The 21,322-nt window shown below is 42.8% G+C and overlaps 2 protein-coding genes across 2 annotated transcripts; both read right to left on the bottom strand.

Annotated features, from left to right (window-relative positions):
* Nucleotides 1–348: 348 nt before the first annotated feature.
* LOC139663541 (protein FAM222B-like) lies at nt 349–4,415 on the bottom strand. Its single transcript, XM_071542245.1, has 3 exons — nt 4,296–4,415; nt 2,522–2,647; nt 349–2,405 (listed from the first exon to the last, which is right to left on the bottom strand). The coding sequence occupies exons 2-3, from the start codon at nt 2,601–2,603 to the stop codon at nt 349–351; spliced, it is 2,139 nt and encodes a 712-aa protein (XP_071398346.1). The 5' UTR covers nt 2,604–2,647; nt 4,296–4,415.
* A 1,287-nt stretch (nt 4,416–5,702) lies between these two features.
* LOC139663549 (flotillin-2) lies at nt 5,703–21,099 on the bottom strand. The gene is made up of 11 exons (XM_071542257.1): nt 20,938–21,099; nt 19,032–19,113; nt 17,043–17,133; nt 15,405–15,528; nt 14,798–14,916; nt 12,289–12,402; nt 12,069–12,188; nt 11,738–11,952; nt 10,328–10,511; nt 9,094–9,243; nt 5,703–7,882 (listed from the first exon to the last, which is right to left on the bottom strand). The coding sequence occupies exons 1-11, from the start codon at nt 20,984–20,986 to the stop codon at nt 7,844–7,846; spliced, it is 1,287 nt and encodes a 428-aa protein (XP_071398358.1). The 5' UTR covers nt 20,987–21,099; the 3' UTR covers nt 5,703–7,843.
* Between the last annotated feature and the right edge of the window lie 223 nt (nt 21,100–21,322).

The raw sequence follows: 21,322 nt of genomic DNA, 5'->3' as shown, positions 1-21,322 counted from the left end.
CACATGTGGCAGGGAATATTCTCAGCTGCGATGAATATTTTAGACCAATTTATGTACAGAGAGCAGCACATCCATGCCAGTGATGAAAGCAGGAATACTATTCGACAGTGGGAACAACAATCTCACAAACCCTTCATCTGGAACAAAGGTAAGACATGGCTTAAGACCTGAGGAACACTTTGAAACATCACAACCTGGTGCGTCTATAAATTAAGCTCTGAAGCAATAAAATGTGGAGGAGAATAAATTGATCACTTGCAAGATCTTGAAGACAAACCATAGGAGTAGCTGAATGTAGCTGTTGGGAACACAAACTCAAAACACACAAAGTGGGGATGAGCTCAAGCTTTATCGGTAGCCTGGGTGATGAGTGTGGACGCCGCCACCGTTGTTAGGCTCCTGAACTTGGCCCATGGTTGGCCTGTGCATCTTCTCCATCACATCTATGTTCTGCTCCTGGAAGCTGGGCATCTGGAAATCCCCACCAAGGAAATCCACATTCTGCATCAGCTTCGACTGTCCAGCTGCTCCTCCTTTCCCTGGTCTGTACTTTGCCCCTGGGATGCAGTCTGTGGAGGCGCCGGCCTGTCCTCCCTGGAAGGACACCGGGAGGTCCTGAGGGCCTGGTCCATTGTTACCAGCTGGGGCCGGGATGCTGGCCCATGGTGGCTGCATGTAGTGGCCATTGGTGTAAGGCATGGAGCCTACTGGGCCGTTAACAGGGGACGAAGATTGCGTTTTTTCTGCTGGGTGTTTTAGAGGGAAGGACTGGGCAGCGCTGAGCAGCTTGCGAGGGTAGTTGAGGTTTCGGGTGGGGAATCCACACCCAGAGGGAGGCTCCCTTCTTGGGTTCTTGCAAGGGTGGGCTCCCTCAGGCGGCTGCTGCATGTGGGCCAGTTGATGTTGGGCCCAGGAGCGCTGCTGCTGTTGCAGCTGCTGTAGCTGTTGTTGTTGTTGTTGTAATTGTTGCTGCTGCTGTAACTGTTGCTGTAACTGTTGTTGCTGCTGTTGTTTCTGCTGATGTAACTGGTGGTGAAGCTGCTGCTGCTGCTGCAGTTGTAGCTTTTCTGTGTCTGTGTGAAAAGCAGGCATACTGTTAATGGCAGCCATATTGGGCTGTGAATGGAGAGCAGCAGTGGGAGCCTGAGCTGCAGCTTTGTCTGGAGGCCCCACCATGAGGCAGCTGGGCACAGAGCCCAGGACCGGATTGTGAGTCGACACCCTGGAGCTGGCATTGATGAGCAGGTTGCGGCTGATGGGGCTAGGGTTTGCGATCTGGCCCTCACAAACTGAGGTGGCGCCCATGCCGGCCCGTGCCTGGCACAACTGGTTGATCTGGTGCACGATGCTGCTCAGGTCACCAGGCCGGTTCTGGTGCAGGCTGGCCGCCATGGACAGCGGGATGGTGGAGGTAGATACGGTAACGTTTGGTGGGGCGTCTGCATCGGGGAGCTTCCGGGGCCCATAGGCACCCGGCAGGGGCTGCTGGAGGCTATTGGGCGCGACAGGAGGTCCTGCACCCGCAGCCTGGGGAAGAGGCTGAGAGCCAGCCATGCCCTGGGAATGCTGCAGGCTCGGAAGCTGAGCTCCGTCAGACATGTGCCGCAGATCCTGAGTCACTCCTTGCTGTTGAAGTAAAGCTTGTTGATGAGGAGCCGTCTGATGCTGCAGCGTCTGCAGATGAGAAAGATGCTGCTGCTGCGGCACAATTGACGGACAAGGCTGGCTCTGCTGCTGCTGTAGAGCCTGGGTGTGTGGCAAGCTCTGCTGCCTCTGTATGCCTTGTGGATGAGCCAATCTTTGCTGCTGCTGTGAAGTCTGCAGCTGGGACAAGCTCTGTTGCCGCTGCAGAGCTTGTGAATGAGCCATGTTCCTTTGCTGTAAAGCCTGCGAATGAGGCATAGTTTGGGCCTGCTGTAAAGTCATTGGGTGAGTCATGCTCTGCTGCTGCTGCTGTAGCGCCTGTGGGTGAACCATGCCCTGCTTCTGGGCAGCCAGGGCCTGGGCCTGAGGCTGAGACGGGCCCTGCAGGTGAGGAGCAGGCTGAGGAACGTTTAAAGTGCTTTGAGCCGCGTACGGCCCGCTGTGAGGGTTCATGACGGCCTTATGAAGCAGCCGGGCTCGGCTACCGTCCGACTCTTTGATGATGCCTTTGGCAGGCGCACGGAGGACGGCCAGAAGGCCCGCTCTGGCGCTGACCTGAGAGGGGTAGGGACTGTGGCGCTGGCTGGATGACGATGTGTCAAGCCCGTTGACTGTGCGGCGAATGTGCTTCCTTTGAGGTACTTTGACACTGTTGGGGAAGATCTGGATGGTCAGAGGATTGTTGGCAACTTTCTTAGCATAGGCATCCAACTCTGCTGGGGTTGGGTAGTTGGCAGATCTCATCTTCTGTGTAGTTTCCCCTGCAATGTGTATAAGGTCAGACAACAAGGAATGCTGAGCAAAGGACACTGACTAATCAGGAAATGACTCATTTCAACGGAACTACATCCACAAAATGGTGGAAGGAAGCACTTACATTTCTGAAGTCCAGTGTTCATCTGCGTGCGGGAGAGAAGTCGGGTGGTAGGGTCACCTGATGCCGGCAGACAGGCCAGCATGTCACTATTCCACTAATGTAGCATGGGACTTTCTCCTCACCATACTGGGGAGAAATACAGCAAGTCAGCCACTGACAGACACTTACGTTGGTGTGAAATGACTTTGCTATTGCCTCTTATCACATGCAGTACAGTTTGACCTTTTGCAAATGGCAGCCTGTAATAAACTGACATCTTGGTTGTGTAAAAGCCCGCTCCATACACCCTGCAGCTAGCAAAGAGCTGAGACAGGGATGGAGAATGCCTTTCTTTTTCTAGAACAAAACAACATAGAGACAGCACGATGGCAGGCTGCAAGCCGACCAGCTGTCTTCTCCTATCTCACGTGAGACTGTGCCAAAAGTGCAGCTGGTAAACAAGCACAATTTCCTCTTCTGCACATGGTTTGGTGGGTCATATTATGAGAAAGCAGATTAAAATCAAAGTCAAGGCATCGGCCCTGTATCAAAAGCCACACAAAACCATTTTGATCTTGATCAAGTAGCAAAGCCAGCGGTCTTGTTGAAAACTTGCTTACAAGAAAAGCATTTGCTGTACGTACACAATGCTTTAGCTACTAGATCACGTAAACCTAATCCAAACGCCAATAGGACATTAGGCCATAACGACTGCACCAGTAAAACAAGTCAGCACTTATTTCAAGGGTGGCGGTGAACTAGTAATGAATCCCACACTGGTTGGCAAAAAAATATGGTGCATTTTATGATTAAATAATAGACAGCCTCATTCCTATTCAGATTTTAGATTTGGGTAAGGCCTGCATTGCAATCATCTTTGCAAACTGAAAATGTTAATTTCATATGTCGAATATGCTGTATGTGATTAATTGATGTTATGGCTTGGATGTTTGTCCCAATATTCAACAGCTCAAACGTGACATTACTGTACATCAGAGGTGTGACACAAAAAGCAGAGTTCACAAGGACATAATCCCATGTTCAAGATAATATCCATGTCTCCAGCAGATTGTTTAGCCAATACCCATGGCATCTCTGCATTATCTGACACAAGATGAAGTTAAGGTATCTCAGTATCTCTCTCTAAAGTTATCAAACACATAGCATTTAAAAAGCTGTTTAATAAGCATTCCGGGGTGAACAGAGATGGTATCATGAGAAGGCATTTAAAAGGCTGATAACACTGCGTCCTCCTGTGGGATGGAGAGTCAAACCACGAAGGGAAAAGGGTTCCTGCATAACGCAAAGTGAATAGTGTGACCTTTTCAGCAGAAATAGGTCAAGCCTACCTTTTATATGGCCTTGCCTTTAAAATATCAATATCCTTGTTCAGTATTTTGACCGTGACGTATCACATATTAAAAACCTAGCCAACTTTCAGACAGCCAGTCTGTAGCTAGGTAACGTTAGCCATTTGTCTAGCAATCCAACCTAAACCTGCTGTAACGGTAGTTCAAATAGCTAGCTAATAACGTTCTAAATGCCGGATCCTTCGGCAAGTAGACATAAACTGAGCTGACAGCAGGGCGACGATACTCCCACGCCACGGAAATAACAAATGGTGAAATCTGGTTAGCGAATGTAGCGTTAAATAGGTTAACGTTAGCTCGAGTCAAGCTCCACAATAAATAAGAAGCGGACGCCTCTTTGTGACCAGGCCAGCTGGTTAGCAAACTTTAGCTTTCCACTGCTAAAACTTACCGAAGCGAGCCATGATAATCGGAAAAATACTTACTCCTCGCGAATTTATGAGTAAGGAAACTTCATTTTGTGGAGATATAACGTTGATATTTTTGATAATAAAGAGACCATCCCCGGTGCTTTCTCCGTGCTGCTGGCTACGGCAGCAACATTTGTCGGGCATGCGCGATAGGAACGGCGGTTGAGGACCCCGGCTCTCCATTTAGGCGTCGCATTGGGCGCCTGTCCAAAATGGGAACTTTAAATGGCAACTTGTACATGCTACAGCTACATGATTTACCCTTAAATGTGGTACAGAATGCAATGCATGTTTTTACAGATTCCATAATTTGGATAGAAAATCCATATCAGTGTTCGCATTTTGGCCTAAATTATTATAGAACAAGAGGTGCACTGTTGCCTATTACCAAACTGTTAGTTGAATGCAGGCTACTGTAATTTTCATCGATTAATATGCTTCATAATGTAAGATAATCCTCATCATCGGGTATCCATTAGTTCATAGTCACTTATGATTGTCAAAGGTTTGCAATGTCTATAAAATGTTAATATTGTCTTTCTCAGAAAACTGCATTACAAAACCATAAATTTTGCATTTAAATTTATTAGAATGACAGATAAAAGAGTGGACTGTGATAGCATTATATTAAGTACAGATGGATGACATGCAGCAATAGCATACAGGACTCCCATGGCCGATTGAGACATATAATGTGCATGGATACAAATGGTGTAAATAACATTGTGCATATAACACAAAGTGGTGATCATTTTCACAAAAACATATCAAAGACAGAACTTTTAGAGTTAAATCTATACATTAAACATATTTGAAGTATTTATTTTGTCAACAAAATATTTGCCTGCCAAAAACAAATCATCACAGTATTGTAAAGTCACTATAGCTGCAAAGAACGAAGCATACGAACAGAAAAATCAACTCAATGTGAGGGATTGACACAAAAAAACTACATACAGTATCAGTATTAACAGTCGTCTGTAAATTCTGTGTCAATATGTTCATCTTGGCTGTTTCTTATGGCAGAACATGAAAATGCCGCAGTTTGATTTCTTAACTGCTGAGCGGGCAGGTTTCGGCCGTCCCACTCGCTGGGGGCTGTTGAGATTTGAGGGTCAAACTGGACTTTGTTGTCAGGGTGATCTCGCGCAGCCAGACCTCCGGGTCAAACTATCAGAGGTCTGGAGAACTGGTTTATTTTTCTGTACGGGCAGAAACAATTTTAACTAACGATAAAAATGGACGAAAACTTCGACTTTAAACCTGCTTCTGTTTTGTCGATTTGAGTCGCTTAAGCCTTTACAGCTTCTTGGCTCCAAAACAGGGATGTAATGGCAAGTTTACCAAAATGCTACGGTAAAAGTTTGACTTATCAAACTTGACCGACAGCCTGTGATGCATTATGGGGGAGAGAAATGTATATTTTTAGCAGTCTGTCCTCTCGCGTCAATTATGGTGGACCAGGGAGCCGCACTAAAGGCCAAAGGGACTGACGCTGCATTATGTGAGCACCGGCGCCAGGCTCCGCCCTAACGCAATTCTGCTGGTTTGAAACATGAGGACAGCCCACAGCGTCTCCGCCCTTCTCTAACCAAACTGTTCTTCTCGAAGTTCTCCACACCTCCGTTTGTTTTACACGGAGGTCCGGCTACGCGAGATCAATGTCAGGGTGAAGCAGGTTCTGGGACGGCAGAATTTACTGTTGGGTGACATACTCAGTGGCGTACCTGCCCCCCCCCCCCCTCTAACATCCAATCTAGGTTTATATAGAAACCTGGGATAGTTACATCAGATCCTGTGTACTGCTGCTCTGGAGCTAAATGTTTCACGCATTTAGAAAGCTTTAGAAAAAATTCACCAAAACGAATCAAGCGTTGGGACCATACACAAAAGCGCAACACCACAAAAAAAACAGCCAAAAATATAAATAGATTTGATTATCAAGTCCTGGAATGACTAATATATATATTCTCATTTCGTACAAACCTAAATTCAAAAGGTGATGTACTGTACTACAACAGCGTACCTCTATAACCCATTTCACAAATATTAAAATAAAAATCAATAAAGACATTTTACCACCATTGCGTGAACAGAAAGCATGTCTCTCCGACACGAGTATAAAAGTTTGGTTTGTCGACGGAGCCAGAAGTTCAGTCGAACATGGCTTAGGATCTACAGCTATTTGCAATATGAAATCAAACATCAGAGTCAAATATGTGATATCCCAAATCCTTCTTTTTGCTACAATTAGTCATGAATTATTAACTACAATAATAATAATACTACTAATAAAAAAAATATCTATTTGGAATCGCTGTTTGGCCATTTACCTTCAGAATCTATTCACAGCAAGCTTTTTCCACAGTATTTAAATAGTTCACTTACTTACAAGACAATCCTTTCACAATTTGCCCACAAAATCATTCCTAGCTTACACTTACTCCTATTCCTTTTTGAACACCAAGTTACCCGTTTAACAATCTGAATAAAGGCCAAAATAACTACAACTTTACATTAACACCTAAATATTAAAAGGACTACATTACAAGCCAACTATATTCGCACAAGACTATAATTCCCTTCATGTTTTCTCGTTAGATCGTAAATGATAATGATATCTATCATGCCTGGACAACAACAGTCTGGAGGGAAATTATACTTCTTGCAGAGGAAACTAACTGACATACAAACCTCCGCAGATGAGCAAAATTTAAAATGGAGATTTGCACAATGAAAGGGGCTTCTTTAAGGATTGCGAGCACCTTTGTTGCATTGTAAAAATCTATCGCTATCTATCTATCGCTGAGACGCAAATAAAATAACCTGAATGACATTTGAGAGTTAGAAATTAAAACAAACAATGTACAATAAAAAACAAAATCCTAGAAATCACATGAGAGAATCGGTCAAATGATGGCAACTATGGACAGATTAAAGAAATAAAGGTAATGTAGATGTGTATGACTCTGGGGGAAAAAAGAGGAAGAAGACAAGAAAGGAAGAGGTATACAAATCAACAAAAAGGCCTCCTACATACTCGGTGTAAAAGGTGAGAGTAGATGCCTTGTTGTCCCAGAAAGCAGGGCCCCTATGTACAAAACACCAAAGAATAGGAGTCAAGATCAGCTGTCAGGTCACATGACAAAATTAACTTAATTGTGATAAGAGGGTGAGAGTGAACGGAAGGGTAAGAAGAGTCAAACTGGTCTCACATCAGCTCTCCTGTTCTGTGACACCTCATACAAATGGGCCAGGATCTATGATTTAAATAAAAAAAAAAAAAAAAAAACAACCACAAAAATAAAGAAACAACCACTAAGAGCTTCTCATGTTGAAACCAAAAAAATTAAACGATTCTTTAAAAGGAGCAGCAGTACATGCAGATATTCTGGTCCTGTATAAAGTAAGGCACCAGAGGTTTCCAAAAAATTCACTTGTTATATATATATACAGTATATATATATATATACGTATAAAACAACAAAATTCTTCAAGTGTATTAAAGGCAGTCTATGAGAGTGCATACAACAGATATTGGAGTAATGTGGAGTCAGCTGTTTTCAGGCTTGAGCACTGGTCATCTTCTGCAGCAGAGGGATCTGGTGAAAAAAAGTACAGAGTTCATTCAATTTATACCTGTGTTACTTTAGGACACTTTTAGAGCTGCAACGATTAATCGATTAATCGATTAGTTGTCAACTATTAAATTAATCGCCAACTATTTTCATAATCGATTAATCAGTTTGAGTACTTTTTTAAGAAAAGTAAGTCAAAATTCTCTGATTCCAGCTTCTTAAATGTGAATATTTTCTGGTTCCTTTACTCCTCTATGACAGTAAACTGAATATCTTTGGGTTGTGGACAAAACAAGACATTTGAGGACGTCATCTTGGGCTTTGGGAAACACTGATCGAAATTTTTCCGACATTTTATCGACCAAACAACTAATCGATTAATCGAGAAAATAATCGACAGATTAATCGACAATGAAAATAATCGTTAGTTGCAGCCCTAGACACTTTAGGCTTGAGCCTCCTACAAATATAATTAACAATGTTCCCATCGTTGCCCTGATGTAAAATTCCTTTTCCATAACTGAGCTGGAGCGCTTCCATTAGCTAAAAACTGTATTCCTTCCTGGTGTGTTCATGTTGTTTTTCTAAAACAGTTTCCGCTAGTCGGGCTTGCTGAGGAGAAAAACAGCTGAACACCTCCATTCTGCCATATTCCTGTCAAATGACTCATTTGTAAAATTCCCTGATATTGCCCCCGACTTCTCCAGAGAATTGATCAAACTTCATCACTTTCCCTGTCTGGGAATACATTTCTCAATATCCCAGAAATCCCATGACCAGTGGGAACCTTGTAATAAGCACGTTTTCTAAACACTGGCGGTGTTTAGGACGTTAGTACTATGCAGCCAAAAAAGCATGTACATTCTTTTAATCTGGCAAGTTTGGGGCATTGCACCTTGTAAAAGCTTCTTCCCTCTCAAATTTGAACTTAACTACAAACGTGCTTTGCGTGCTGCAGCATTAAGGCCACACTTTATTAAACACTGTGTGAGAAACTATAATATATATATAGGCCTATATATATGCTGTTTAAGTTAGTCTACCAGCCACTGATTTTGAGATCCAAAAATATTCCCAAGAATGTAGTTGGCAGGTAAAGATCTGAAAGTGGCTTGTGAATCTGAACTTTTTTGTCTCCTGCCCTGCTACCATTTGTAATAAATCTAGTATTACAAGTATCATAAAGATACAGGTGACCTGGGCAACCCTAGAAGCTACAGTTCCTGCATGTTTACCTTGGATAAGTCCACTCCGGTGAGAGCGTTGACAGACACAGGAAGTTCAGCCAAAAGGCGGTTCACCTCGCCTGTCACACGGCTGCCCTCCCCACTCAGGATGACAATCTCATTGGTCCTGGCTAACGGTGCCGCCACCTTGCCAGCAATCTGCAGAGATAAGGTTCAGTGTTTACTGTGAGCAGGAAATAATCAGCGTCTCTCATTTCACATGATCAGAGAGTCATACACTTTCATGACTTGTGAATCACTCAAGATGTAGCAATCCTGGAATGCCCAATCTAGGACTGTAATATTCCATCACCTTTGCCTTGATTTCAAGTGAGGGGTGAATGAGGCCAATATTTAAGCTTGTCATGTGGATATAGCTGCATTATGGAGGTAAATACTGCCATGCACACCATTTTTAAAGCTAAACAAGTTCTAGGTGCTCGGATGGGGCGGGGGGGGGGGGGGTTTGCATGATTGGAGTGAGTGAAACTACATTGACTTTATAACACAAAACACAAAAGTGCTGCGGTAGCACAGTGTTGTTGGAACTAAGAATGAACAAAATATTTAATTAATGCTTTGACTTAGCCACTACTGTTAGAAAATCACCAAGCTACTTCTTGGCATGTGGATGTACAACGCACCAACACAAAGCTGGTTCATGCCTGTGTGACTTTTGCCATATTCAATCAAAAAAGAGGAATGTCTGCACTCACAGAATATGTTAAAATGCTAATTCAATACACAGCAGCAGACAAAAGAAGGAATGCGTCTCAGCCCTTCGTCAGGACTGACATGCTGCATGGTGTATGAGGCACAGCATGTATCCCTAATGCAGGGCTCTTGGGCGGCCTAAAGAGCTCATACCATAATTCTCATTAAGCACTGCGCTTTGCTAATAGTGTTACACAAAAGTACCAATAAGCACACAGAGCCTGGCTCTCATTCAGGTGTTTCCACTTCCCGAACACCTAAACTTGGGGCCAGCAGGCTAGTGGTCACTACAGAAGCTGGAACTGCATTATTCAATTTTTGAATGTAGAATATGGTGAACACATTTGAACACATTTGAATACTTTTGAATACTTTTATTCTAGGTAGCCATTTTTAACAACTGGCCAGGGACTACAGATGAAAATTAGCCATCCTAGGCTAACTCTGGCACATCTACACCAATGTAAATCGATGTGTACTGTCCCTCTCAAACAAACCAATAAATAAATACTACATAAAAATGTGTTACCTTGGGCAGGGCTTCGAGCACCAGTGCAGTCTGGGCTGCGTCTCCATACTGCTGGTAGGCCTCGGCCTTCAGCCTCATCTTTTCAGCCTCCGCCTTGCCCACCGCCTCGATAGAGGCCGCCTCCGCCTCACCAATCTTCCTGATCTTCTCTGCCTCCGCCTGGGCCGTCAGCACCTTCTTTATCCTGATACAAGGAAACACATACAGATGTCACAAAGACTCACAGCCGATTCATCTATCATATACAGCCACTATTAAATACACCTATCCTTTGTTTAGTGAGGATGGTAGCGCCTCTGGAAAAAAGATATTGAAAGAGTTAACTGAAAATAACAGCTGAATATTCTTCATACCTTAAGCCACCTAGCTCTACCACATTTCACACAGTCATTTTTCTGTGTGACAACTTGCAGCTGGAAAGTGGTGTAAAGAAGTGAAGTGACTGAAGAGTCTATCTCCAAAAAGAAAACTAATATTTTTCAATGAAGTCTAATGAATTTTCCAGCAACGTTATATAATAGATCACACAGAAATCTTCAAAAAATGTTCTGTTAGTAAGAGCCTAAAAATACCACTGAATCATGTAGAAATTAGTAAAATGGATGCTGCATGGTCGTGCCAGATGTAAAGGGTGGGGTGTTGAGTAGTGGTGGTTAGTAGGGAGAGACTGCACTTCAGCTGGAAGGCTGGGGTGAAGTTCCCTTGAGCAAAACACTGAATCTCTACCAGCTGCTCTGTAGCTGTGCCTGACCTCTGACCTCACTGTGGAGGGGGGCAAGTAAAAAGAGAATTAAACCAAATGGGAAGTAAAAGTGGAAAGAAGTAAGATTTTTATTGTTCTACAGCATGACTAATATCTGCAGGAACTGATAGGGTTGTTGATCAATACCAATGACTCAACAATTACTTCATCAGCTGCTGAGATGTCTGGCTTTCAAAACTCACTTTCTGGCCTGTACTTCTGGAACAAAAATTCCCACCTATTGGCATTTCAAGACTCTCCCAATCTCCTCCCCCCACCTGCTCACATTTTCAACTGCTCAGTCATGGAGGACGGTGCAACGAGCGAGCGAGCGACCATCGCAAGACATCTCAGCTACTAAGGATAAATAGCCTCATTCTCAAGCAAAAAAAAGCAAATAACAAAGCAGTATTATTATTATTATTACTATTACAATATTTTGCATCGTAATATTGCTTCTTCACTAGATGTTTCTGTTGGATCTCCATTCCAATTAGCTAGCTTACTCGTCTCTTTGTATCAACTACAGGCTACCGTACCTCAAGAGACTTGCCAGAGACTTGTGTAAGAGGAGACAAGTTCTATCGATGTTTCTACTGGTCGACAACAGAGGTCGATAAAGCTCATAGATTACTTAATGTCCCTTTAAGGTACGGGACCTCACTCACTTCAAGCCCTCGGCCAGCTGCTGCACTTTGTAGGCCTCGGCCTCAGCGGGCCTCTTCACGGTGGCGACGAGCTCCTTGTCGGTGCGGTCGATCTCCTTCTCCTCAATGGTGATTTGTTTCTTTCTCTGCACGACTTGGATCTCTATCTCCTCCAGGCGTATCTTCTGCTGCTCCTTGGCTGCCTGCAGCTCGTACGCCAGCTGGGCCTCTGCTTTCTGATACCGACACAAAGACATTTACAGAACATCAGCTGAGGCAACACGAACAGTTTCAAATAGTCAAACATAACTACATCTAACTGATCCCCCTGAACATTAAGTCAAGTGCCCACCTTGGTGTTGACTTCTTGGTTGAAAGAGGCTTTCTGCAGCTCCAGTTCTCGCTTGGAGTCAGCCATCTTGGTATCCGCCAGGAACTTGATGTCCATCATCTCCTTCTTACACTCAGCCTCCTAGGATTGGGGAAAGGAGCAAAAGCAAGTGTTCATTAGTATTGTGTGCACTCACCAGAATCCACTTTATTGAATCTATAACCAGCTGGGGCCTCCTCACCCGTATCCCAGCATCCCTCTCTGCCTCAGCCACGCCAATGTCTGCATCCCTCTGGACAGCTGCAGTCTGGGTCTTCCCAAGGGAGCTCAGGTAATCCAGTTTATCGTAAACATCCTGTTACAGACGGACACACAGGTCAGCATATGGGGTGTTGCAGATCTCAGCTCCCTGTACACAACCTGCAATATCAGGACTTAAAGCTGCAATAGGCAACATTTTCCTGTAAAAATACCCGCTTTATCAGCCTAAATAACGAAGAGAGGCTGCGACAGAGAAGAGCATCCCATCCCCTGTGATTGTAGATTCATCCATTTGCCTAACTTCTATTTTGGTGTCAGGTACAGTCAACTGCAGGAAATCCTTTCCGTGGTCAGAAAGTGATGAATCAAAATTTAGGATGGAAATGCAAACGAAACAGCAGCAAGGAAGCGCTCCTTTGAGAAAAAGCTGGACTCACCAAAGATGGATGAACCAGCGATTTTCTGAAGATTTAAATGATGATTTTTTTTTTTTTCACCACACCCACCAGCCACCGCAAAGAAGAAATTTAGGTGTGCTCAGTTTACTAACATCACATTACATGATTTAAAGTTCTCAAAATTTAAACAGTTCCCTCTCACCACCGTTTGGGGCCGCCAGTATGCAAAGTTGTCTAGTGCAGCTTTAAACATCACTGGACCTCCTCTATCTGTGTGTGATAACAACATATTGATTGTCGCACTTCCACTGAAGAGTTGCTGGCACAAGCAAATGCCTCATTAATTGGACAGCGCTGCCTCACTGGTGACAAGGTGTTCGCTACGATCACATACAAGGAACTGCAGCACTAGAAAAGGATGTTTTTTACAAATGATAAATGCACAAAAAGATACACTGCTGCAAGTATTTTGATCTGATGTGACTAAATAAACATAAATCTGGGAGAGATAAAAAACAAAGACAGCCCATGATTCCCTGAGGCCCACACTAATGAGCCAACTGGTCCTGGTGTATCATAGAAACCATCTAGACTTGGACTAATCGATGTGATAGAAATGGACTCTGCGCTGCCAGATAGGCACTATGGTTAGCCGCTGCATCTCCAGTGCGCTTCAATTAGTTCTTATCAACAACAGTGAAGACTGGCTAAAAGGGGAGTCTCCTGCCAATCAATGTAATTTAGCTCAATTATTAGACCCAAATGCCATGAAACCCAATAGACAAAGAAGGCCCAGGGGGACAGCTGCCTGTAAAGAAACCATGTTCAACAAAAAAAGCCTATATTCCTATATTTGTTTTCCACCAAAAGAGATGTGATAGACGAGGCAGTATGAACCGGTTATAATTGCTGACATTTTATTGAAATAAGTGCTGCTTGCCAGATTGGATGTATTCTAAAATAAAGTGTTTTTTCACATGGTGATATTTTCCACATGAGCTTCCTGCCACTAAGACACTCTAAATATGTCGTATCCATGATTGTTTTCCTTCTGACGTGTGGAACTAAGGGATTTTATAGCACTTCTAATTAAAAAAGTGAAAATGCAAAACAGCTTGTTAACACATTAGTGTGTCAAAACCAAAATTGGAATTGGCAATTTTTTAAAACCCTGCTGTACTGACAACATAACACAATGTGACTCCAACACTGAGGAATGAACTGTAGAGGTCTTCACGGGTCTACCCGGACCCTAGGATCCGAGACCCGAGCCGGGACCCGTACGGGTTCGGGTCCACGTTTTATTATGGTCAATCGGGTCCGGGTCGGGTCCCATTCTATTACCGCGGGTCCCGGGTCTGTTTATCATTATGTGTAATACCCGAGTGGATCCGAGAAGACCCGTGATCAGCGCTGATCACGTGACGAGACGAGAAACGCATGGAAGCATTGTGTAACTTGCGTGATGATTAGGCTGACCTAGGATCAGATTACAAGAGCAATGCATGCAATTTAATTTCCTTGTCACTTAGCCTATTGTAGGCTACGTAGCTGCTAGATTCCATTATGGAGTCTCACTGTCATCTACTGGACAAACTTTCTGTTATTTTGATCTCCTTTTATTAGGCTACCATATGTTGTATCCGACATGATAAACGATTTTAGCAGTAGAACGGCATTTTTAGTAGCAATTTTAACTACCGGGTTTGTCGGGTCCATAAAATAGACCCCGAGACCCAAGACAGGTCTCGGGTCTCTCTCCTCTCGGACATGCACCGGGGCGGGTCTGTAATATCTCGGGCAAAAATGGGTCGTTATATATATATATATTTTTTAAATTATCGGGTCCAATCGGATCTCGGAACAAATTTCCTGGGTCCATTAGGGTTTGGGTCCGTCATTTTGGACCCGTGAAGACCTCTAATGTACTGAACTGTGGGTTTTGTGAACTGTTCCACACCTAGAAGCTACAGTCTTCACCAGCATGAAGGAAGCCTGTTACTTCAGCATTATTTCCAGCTTAGTATTCTTATCAACAGCACACTGACGGCCCACAGAGGATTCACTACTGTTGCCGTAGTCTCTACCCACCTTAATTGTAAAACTGAGGATCTCGATGCCCATTCTGCCCACGTCGGGGGCTGCCACCTCCCTCACCAGTTTGGCGAACTGGTCCCTGTCCTGGTAAATTTGCTCCACAGTTAAGGTGCCTGCACAGGGGAGACTTGTTGAATATCTCCATACTACATATCGACGCTGTCCGGTGAAAACCTTGTCTCTCCAAAATGTCAACGTTTTCAGGAACTAAGAAAAGCAGCCTTGTTTTCAGCTTGACCACCATGCATTTTTAAGGTTATCCGGTGGGTTTTTAAAGGGTTTCATAAGACGAAGGGCAGTAGAATTTTCTGCACCCACAGAGAAGCACGTAATCCTTCAACTTAAGTTAAAACACAAACACCGCCAAGACTGGAATCACAAGGTTTTCACAAGACAGGATGCGTGAGATATCGATCGCAATATCGAGGCAAACATTTTACGCCACTGCCATGACTGAAATAGCTGACAGAGGCACAACAGCAGAGAAAATAAATTAACTAAAGAAAAATTTAAAAATGTGTGACAGACCCCCCCCCGAAAATCTACTCACCCAGCAATTTACATCAGCATGTCGTAACAGAACAAACAAAAATGTCCGTACCTAGAATGGAGCGCAGATGTCCCTCCAAGGTCTGCAGAACCACGGCTTTGATCTCCATTACTGATTTACCCAGAAACTGCTCGCAAGCCACTGCCAGCAAGTCGTGGTCTGTCATGATTTTCACCTGAAGAAGACACAGATATGTAGCTCTGCTCATCTGGTATAGACACAACTTAGAATCGTGCCCTGGAATCTGCACTCCCTCAAAATGCCAGTGTAGCAGTGTTTTTGAGTGGTCCTCGAGAAGTAAAAACATTTAATCAATAATAATATTCTGTAGTAGAGGCAGTGTTGGATTTCTGTGATATTTTATTATAGCTATCACTATCAGTGTTTCCTCTGCATTCATTTAGCAGTGGCGCGCTGCCACAGCAAGGTAATTGCCACCACTGCTAGAGAGAATATGAAATTAAAATTAGCATTGTAATTTAGTCTTACCATCATCTAAAACGAAATAAATGTAGTCCAAATGTTTTTGAAGTAGTGATTTTATTATGATTAAAAAACATTTTTAGCACTACAACCTCAACTTGAAACATAACTGGGACATAAATGGGACAAAACTAGCATTATCCCCCTAAGCACCACAGCTGTATAAAATTATAGAGGAAACACTGACTATTATAGAGACTTTTTCTATCTATGATATGCTGAGCTATGTGGAGCAAGAGTGTATAGCTATGTACAGTATATAGCTGAAACAGTGTATATAGCTGAAAATGTTCTATATTTGCCTGTCAATAAAAGTACCAATGTGAATATCTTTATTGGTAATGATAATTTTGGCAATGTTGCTAAATTCTATCTATCTATAAAAAAAAGTTAGCACAAAACACCTTCTTGTAGGGACTGGTACTTTTTAAATGTTCTGAAAATGCTAATCTAATGCAATCAAATCCTAATGTTGATAGGTCAACATTACTTCAGCCTCATAAAACAGCATTGTACTCCTCGGATAAATTGAAAACATCCCTAACAGTTCCATATTGACATGAGAGCGAGCACAGCCATTCCATTAACAGATTGAGCATACACAGCGTTATGACTCCGACGGGAGAAATATTGCTGTTGAAGTGAGAGAACCAATCACAAAATCCTAAAAAGGAGGCCACATGACTATTCTGCACCGTCTACATATCCTGCAGGGCCTATTCTTTTCTAATAATCTTGTTGGTTTGGTGAAATAGCGATAGTAGTTGCTTTGTTTGGGGATGAACAAGCCATGGCAGGCAGTGGATTAGACTGGAGTTAGTTTCTTGTTCAGCACATTGTTCAAATTCTTCACCCTCTTTTTCTAGAGCAAATAGGTTTTATGTGTTCTGTCACATGCATTCCTTCAACGTGATGTGCAGTTAATTGGGGAAATAAAAAAAATAAACAGTTGATTGTGTAAACAAGCATGACCTGCTACCTTTTGATGGAAAAGTTTATCCAGCATTATTTCATATTATGTCAATTCAAATTCATTGTGTAAGCACTTTAAAAATACAGGTTTCTCACAAAGTGCTTGGCAGAAAACATAAATAAAGCTACAAATGAGATAACATAAAACTAGAACAAGCAGGTGACAAACTCCAACACATGTGGCCTGGCACCTGTGTGAAAGGGGGCACACAAGAAACTAGGCTGTGGTTTTACCTGAGCCACCCCAGTGACAGTGATGGCCACCCCCTCTGCCGTCTCCACATCCTCACACCTGGGCTGCAGAGTCATGATCTCTAAGGTTATCCTGCAGGGAGGAAGGAAGACGCATTTAAAAAAGGCCGTGCAGATAAGGATATGAAGCACGATAAGCAAAATGTGGATGAAAGCGTGGAATAATGTGCCTTGAGATGTCACATCTGTTGTCAGGGTGCTGTGGCTCTGACCGCTGCACTCCTTACTGCTGGTTGCTCGTCTAGTCTAGTCTAGTCTTGTTTATTTATATGTATTTATATACTCGTAATGTTGTTGGTCTAGGAATTATGTCTTATTCCACTGCTGCATTCACTGTAAGCCGCTCTGGATAAGAGTCAGCTAAATACCCAAAATGTAAATATAAACGACAAATAATGACAAATATAAATAAAATACTTTGATGATTTTATTGGTTTTACTCTTTTTAATGTTACAGTAATTCAGAGTTTCAGCTGACAGCTGTAAACCTGTGAAGTTGGTGACAAACTTCTGCTACATAGATCAAAAGTGCATCACCAGGGTATATGCAGGAATCCTGAAGTTAAATTCAATACCTTTTAAAACCTTTTTCAAGACCTTTTCAATATATTTTAAGACCTCAATGCCACTTCAAGCTGTAACCGGTTACATCAGCGACACACCTTTAACTTACATTTACTATATATTGATTTTGAGATTGCAAAACTAAACAGTCTTAGTTTGCGATAACTTCTATGGACCACTGTATCAATACAACTGAATTCAGATAGGGAACAAAGCTCAAGAGATGAAATTGAGTGACTAACCCAAAGGCAAGGTTTATTAAAAGTAATAACAGTAACACGCTCACACACACACGCACACGCACACACACATACGCACGCACGCAAGCACGCACACACACACACACGCACACAACACGGTCATTAACAACAATCTCTGTGGTCTTTGCATGTTTTGCTCTCTTTCCCCTTTCACTTTCCTTAGTGACAGCCTACACAGAAGAATCCCAAATTCGCCCGGTGCACAAGAGGGCGTCTCTTAACTTCCGGGTTATGCATTACTGTTTCCGGTTGTAGTTTGTTGTAGTAGTTGTGAGGAGTAAAATAAATAAATTCACGCAAGCTTTTAGCACACAAACTCTTTGGACAAATAGGCTATTCACACTGAAAAAATAGCTACAAAATGTAATACCTCATAAAATGGCGATTAAGACTTTTTAATACATTTTAAGGGCCTTAATTTTCGCTAAATTGATTTATTACCTTTTAATACTTTTTAAGACCTCGCGGACACCCTGATCACCACAGAAAGGAGGAGAGGTAATGGAATATTTCACAATCTCCACCAAGTTGGAAGATCGTGACATGTGGGACGTGAGACAGTTTTATTATTCTGTACAATTCCGTTGCAGCGATGAAATGTTTCCACTGAGGATTGCTCTACAGTATTTGGGCCTCACATCTTGTGTTGTTGCAACATCATCTCGACACACCCACATGCCCACGTGGAACAAGAACTACTGCAAAAAATTAACCTGAGGAATGCACTCATAACGCAAAGAAAAGTGAGAATGTGTGTATGTAATGTAGGCTCTTAAGGCCCAATGACCTTTGAAACTGTTTCCATTAGAAACATGTTGAAGTCATTAACACATTGTGTTTATTATTTGGCAAACTACAGTAGAAAACAGCTTTCATCCTCCCCCTTGCTTACTGATTGCCTGCAGATGATTACAGTGGGACTGACTTCACTGTGGAAACTCTAGACAGCAGAAGCTCATTTGAGCTGTGATCCCTTTAAAAACCTCAGCCCTTTTATCCAAATGAGTTTGAACAGAATGCTTTGCGAGCGTAATCTACTTATCTGTGATGAGTAGCACTTACTGGAACAAAAACATTTCAAGGAACTTATAAAAGGCCAACTCCATTTCAACATAAAATAAAATTATTGCTTTTACAGTGTTGTCACCTTTGAGTGTCGGAGATGAAGCACCAAGCCCAGGCCCAGCCTCCTACCATGTAGGTCTTCTGATCGGAGCCACAACAGCCACCTGAGGGAAGAGGAGGGGGGATGTGGTGTTTAGCAACATTTCCATTAGAGGGAGGCTTCCTCCTCAATAATGCATGCCTAGTTGAAACCTTCACATAAGCAACTTGAAGCAACAATTATTCATTGGTAGCATTAGCAGTAGTACTAGCAGCCTTAGTTGAACATTGGGCAATACTTTTTTTTTTTTTTAACCCAGCCATGATAGAACTCAATGTTTCACTTGTTGTCATGTTCATAAGCACAGCCGGTCATGTGACTGAACAGGACTGGTAAGGAAACCATGTGAGATACCTATGGCAACACACACAACACCAAAACCAGTGGTGCATAGGCCAAACACACAGCAAGTACAAAAAGCAGAGGCAAAAACTTGAACCCAGCCTGAGGTTAGCACACCCTTTAGAGCTGCCATTAAATTCTCAATGCATATAAAAGATTAAAAAAAAAATATATAAAGATATAAAAGATTATTTTATTAGACAGTGCTCACTGCCACATAAACACTAAGTTGTAATGCCACCCTGAAATGATTGAAAGCAGTGTTTTCTAAACTACCTCAATAAATGAGTTTGGAAAAACAGTTCCTATTCATAGTACCCCTAGCAATATGGTGCTTTACCATACACAGCTCATTGGCTGTGGCTATCATTTGGTTATAATCACCTTTTATTTTATTACAATCACCTGTTACTTTCCTACCAACATGACAGTTTGGTGATGTAACAGAATACTATGAATACTTGGTGTATACACTTACACGCTTCTATATGCATACTGATGCCTAGTCTCTGGGCACAGTATAGTTGCATCTTGACATATTCACAATGCACACAAGTAACGTTACCACAGTGACAAAAACATCACACGTTGTCTTCTCTTTTCACAATTTGTTTTTCAGCCAAGACACATGTCGCGGGTGGGGAAATGATATGTTTTGAAAGTACAGGCAGTAAAAGGCTTGAACCGGTTGTGCCAGTTTGGTTGGACTGGTTGTTCTTGGTGAAAGCATCCCATGGGCCCCTGACTCCTGACTGCATCGAAAAAGCCACAACGTACAGTCCATATTTCTTCACTTTTCCACAATCCATAACCAATTTATATTCTTTGTTTCTCTCCAAAGAACAATTTCCTGGAGTCTCCCCTGTAAATTCACACCAATATTAGTAAGAGCTAACGCTAATGAACAATCAGGTTCCCCGCCTCCTTTTCCACATCTAGTCCAGTACAGAGGGAATTCCTGTCCAGGGCCCATCTGCAGAGATGGACAGCTTCCAAGCAGCTTTTATAATACCTAACATATAAAGCCTTCCCAAGAAATCATTTGCAGTTTTGTAGTTAATTACAAACCATGGACAGCTTAACGACGGCCGCCTGTACACATTAACTACCAGATGGGCCTCATATTTGCAGCTAGCTGGACGTTACACTACTATTCTGTTAATAAAACAAAGCTAACGTGTGACCTGGTGCCCCAGCTGGTTAAATATCTGCTGCCTTGCTTGCCCACACTGACATTTAATCTTGGGTTAAATATCGGAGGGGAGTGTAGCGCACTGATTTGACAGACAAACAACGTTAGCGTTTAGTTGTTAGCTAACTTAACTTAGCCGTTGTGGTAGAACTAACGTTATTTTGGTAATTTTACAGCAGATACAGGGTTATCCTAATATCAGTCGATATTGGCTAGCTAACTAGGTACAAACAACTGCAAAATGAATACGGCTTGGTGTACCAGTTAGCCGCTAATGTCAGCTAGTTACCGTTAGCGCTTATGACAACTTGCTAGCTATCCACGTTAACGTTAGCCAAGACGGGGAAGACCTACCGGAGACCACCAAGGCTTCATTTGGTCCGACAGTTAGGCAGCTCCCCATCTTGATTTACGATATACCAGCAAAGAGTGTGATCCTTTACAGTGCGATGTATTAATGTTATCCGTTAGGTGGAGACGTAAAAACGATGATAGCGTTTCTTCATCAGTTCTCTCTCGACACCACCTTCAGTACAGAGCCCCGCCCCAGCCAGCTTACCGACAGTGACGTAACGTTTGTCAACACGGACTCGCCCCCCCTCTGTAGACTGCCAGCGGTTTGGATGAGCTTGTATACAAAACTGACTGGTGACAGAGTGACACGGTGTGGCCACTATGACAAGCATTTCTGTGCAATCTAACCCAGTAGTAACTGTTGTGTTGATGTTCATTCATTCAT

Source organism: Centroberyx affinis, unplaced genomic scaffold, assembly GCF_046629955.1.
Source record: "Centroberyx affinis isolate AG114_WGS23_722 - 3 ecotype Tasmania unplaced genomic scaffold, CSIRO-AGI_Caff_v1 ptg000228l_1, whole genome shotgun sequence".
NCBI lineage: Eukaryota > Metazoa > Chordata > Actinopteri > Beryciformes > Berycidae > Centroberyx > Centroberyx affinis.
Note: the sequence above shows the minus strand (reverse complement) of the source record. Positions and strands in the feature narration are given on the sequence as shown.

Coding starts and splice junctions, on each gene's coding strand:
- LOC139663549 (XM_071542257.1), bottom strand. CDS start 20,986: ATGGGGAGCTGCCTAACTGTCGGACCAAATGAAGCCTTGGTGGTCTCC. Junction 19,114..20,937: donor TGAAGCCTTGGTGGTCTCCG/GTAGGTCTTCCC, acceptor CTCTTCCCTCAG/GTGGCTGTTGTGGCTCCGAT. Junction 10,512..11,737: donor CAGCTGGCCGAGGGCTTGAA/GTGAGTGAGGTC, acceptor TCCTTGTATCAG/GATAAAGAAGGTGCTGACGG.
- LOC139663541 (XM_071542245.1), bottom strand. CDS start 2,603: ATGCTGGCCTGTCTGCCGGCATCAGGTGACCCTACCACCCGACTTCTC. Junction 2,406..2,521: donor GAACACTGGACTTCAGAAAT/GTAAGTGCTTCC, acceptor TACACATTGCAG/GGGAAACTACACAGAAGATG.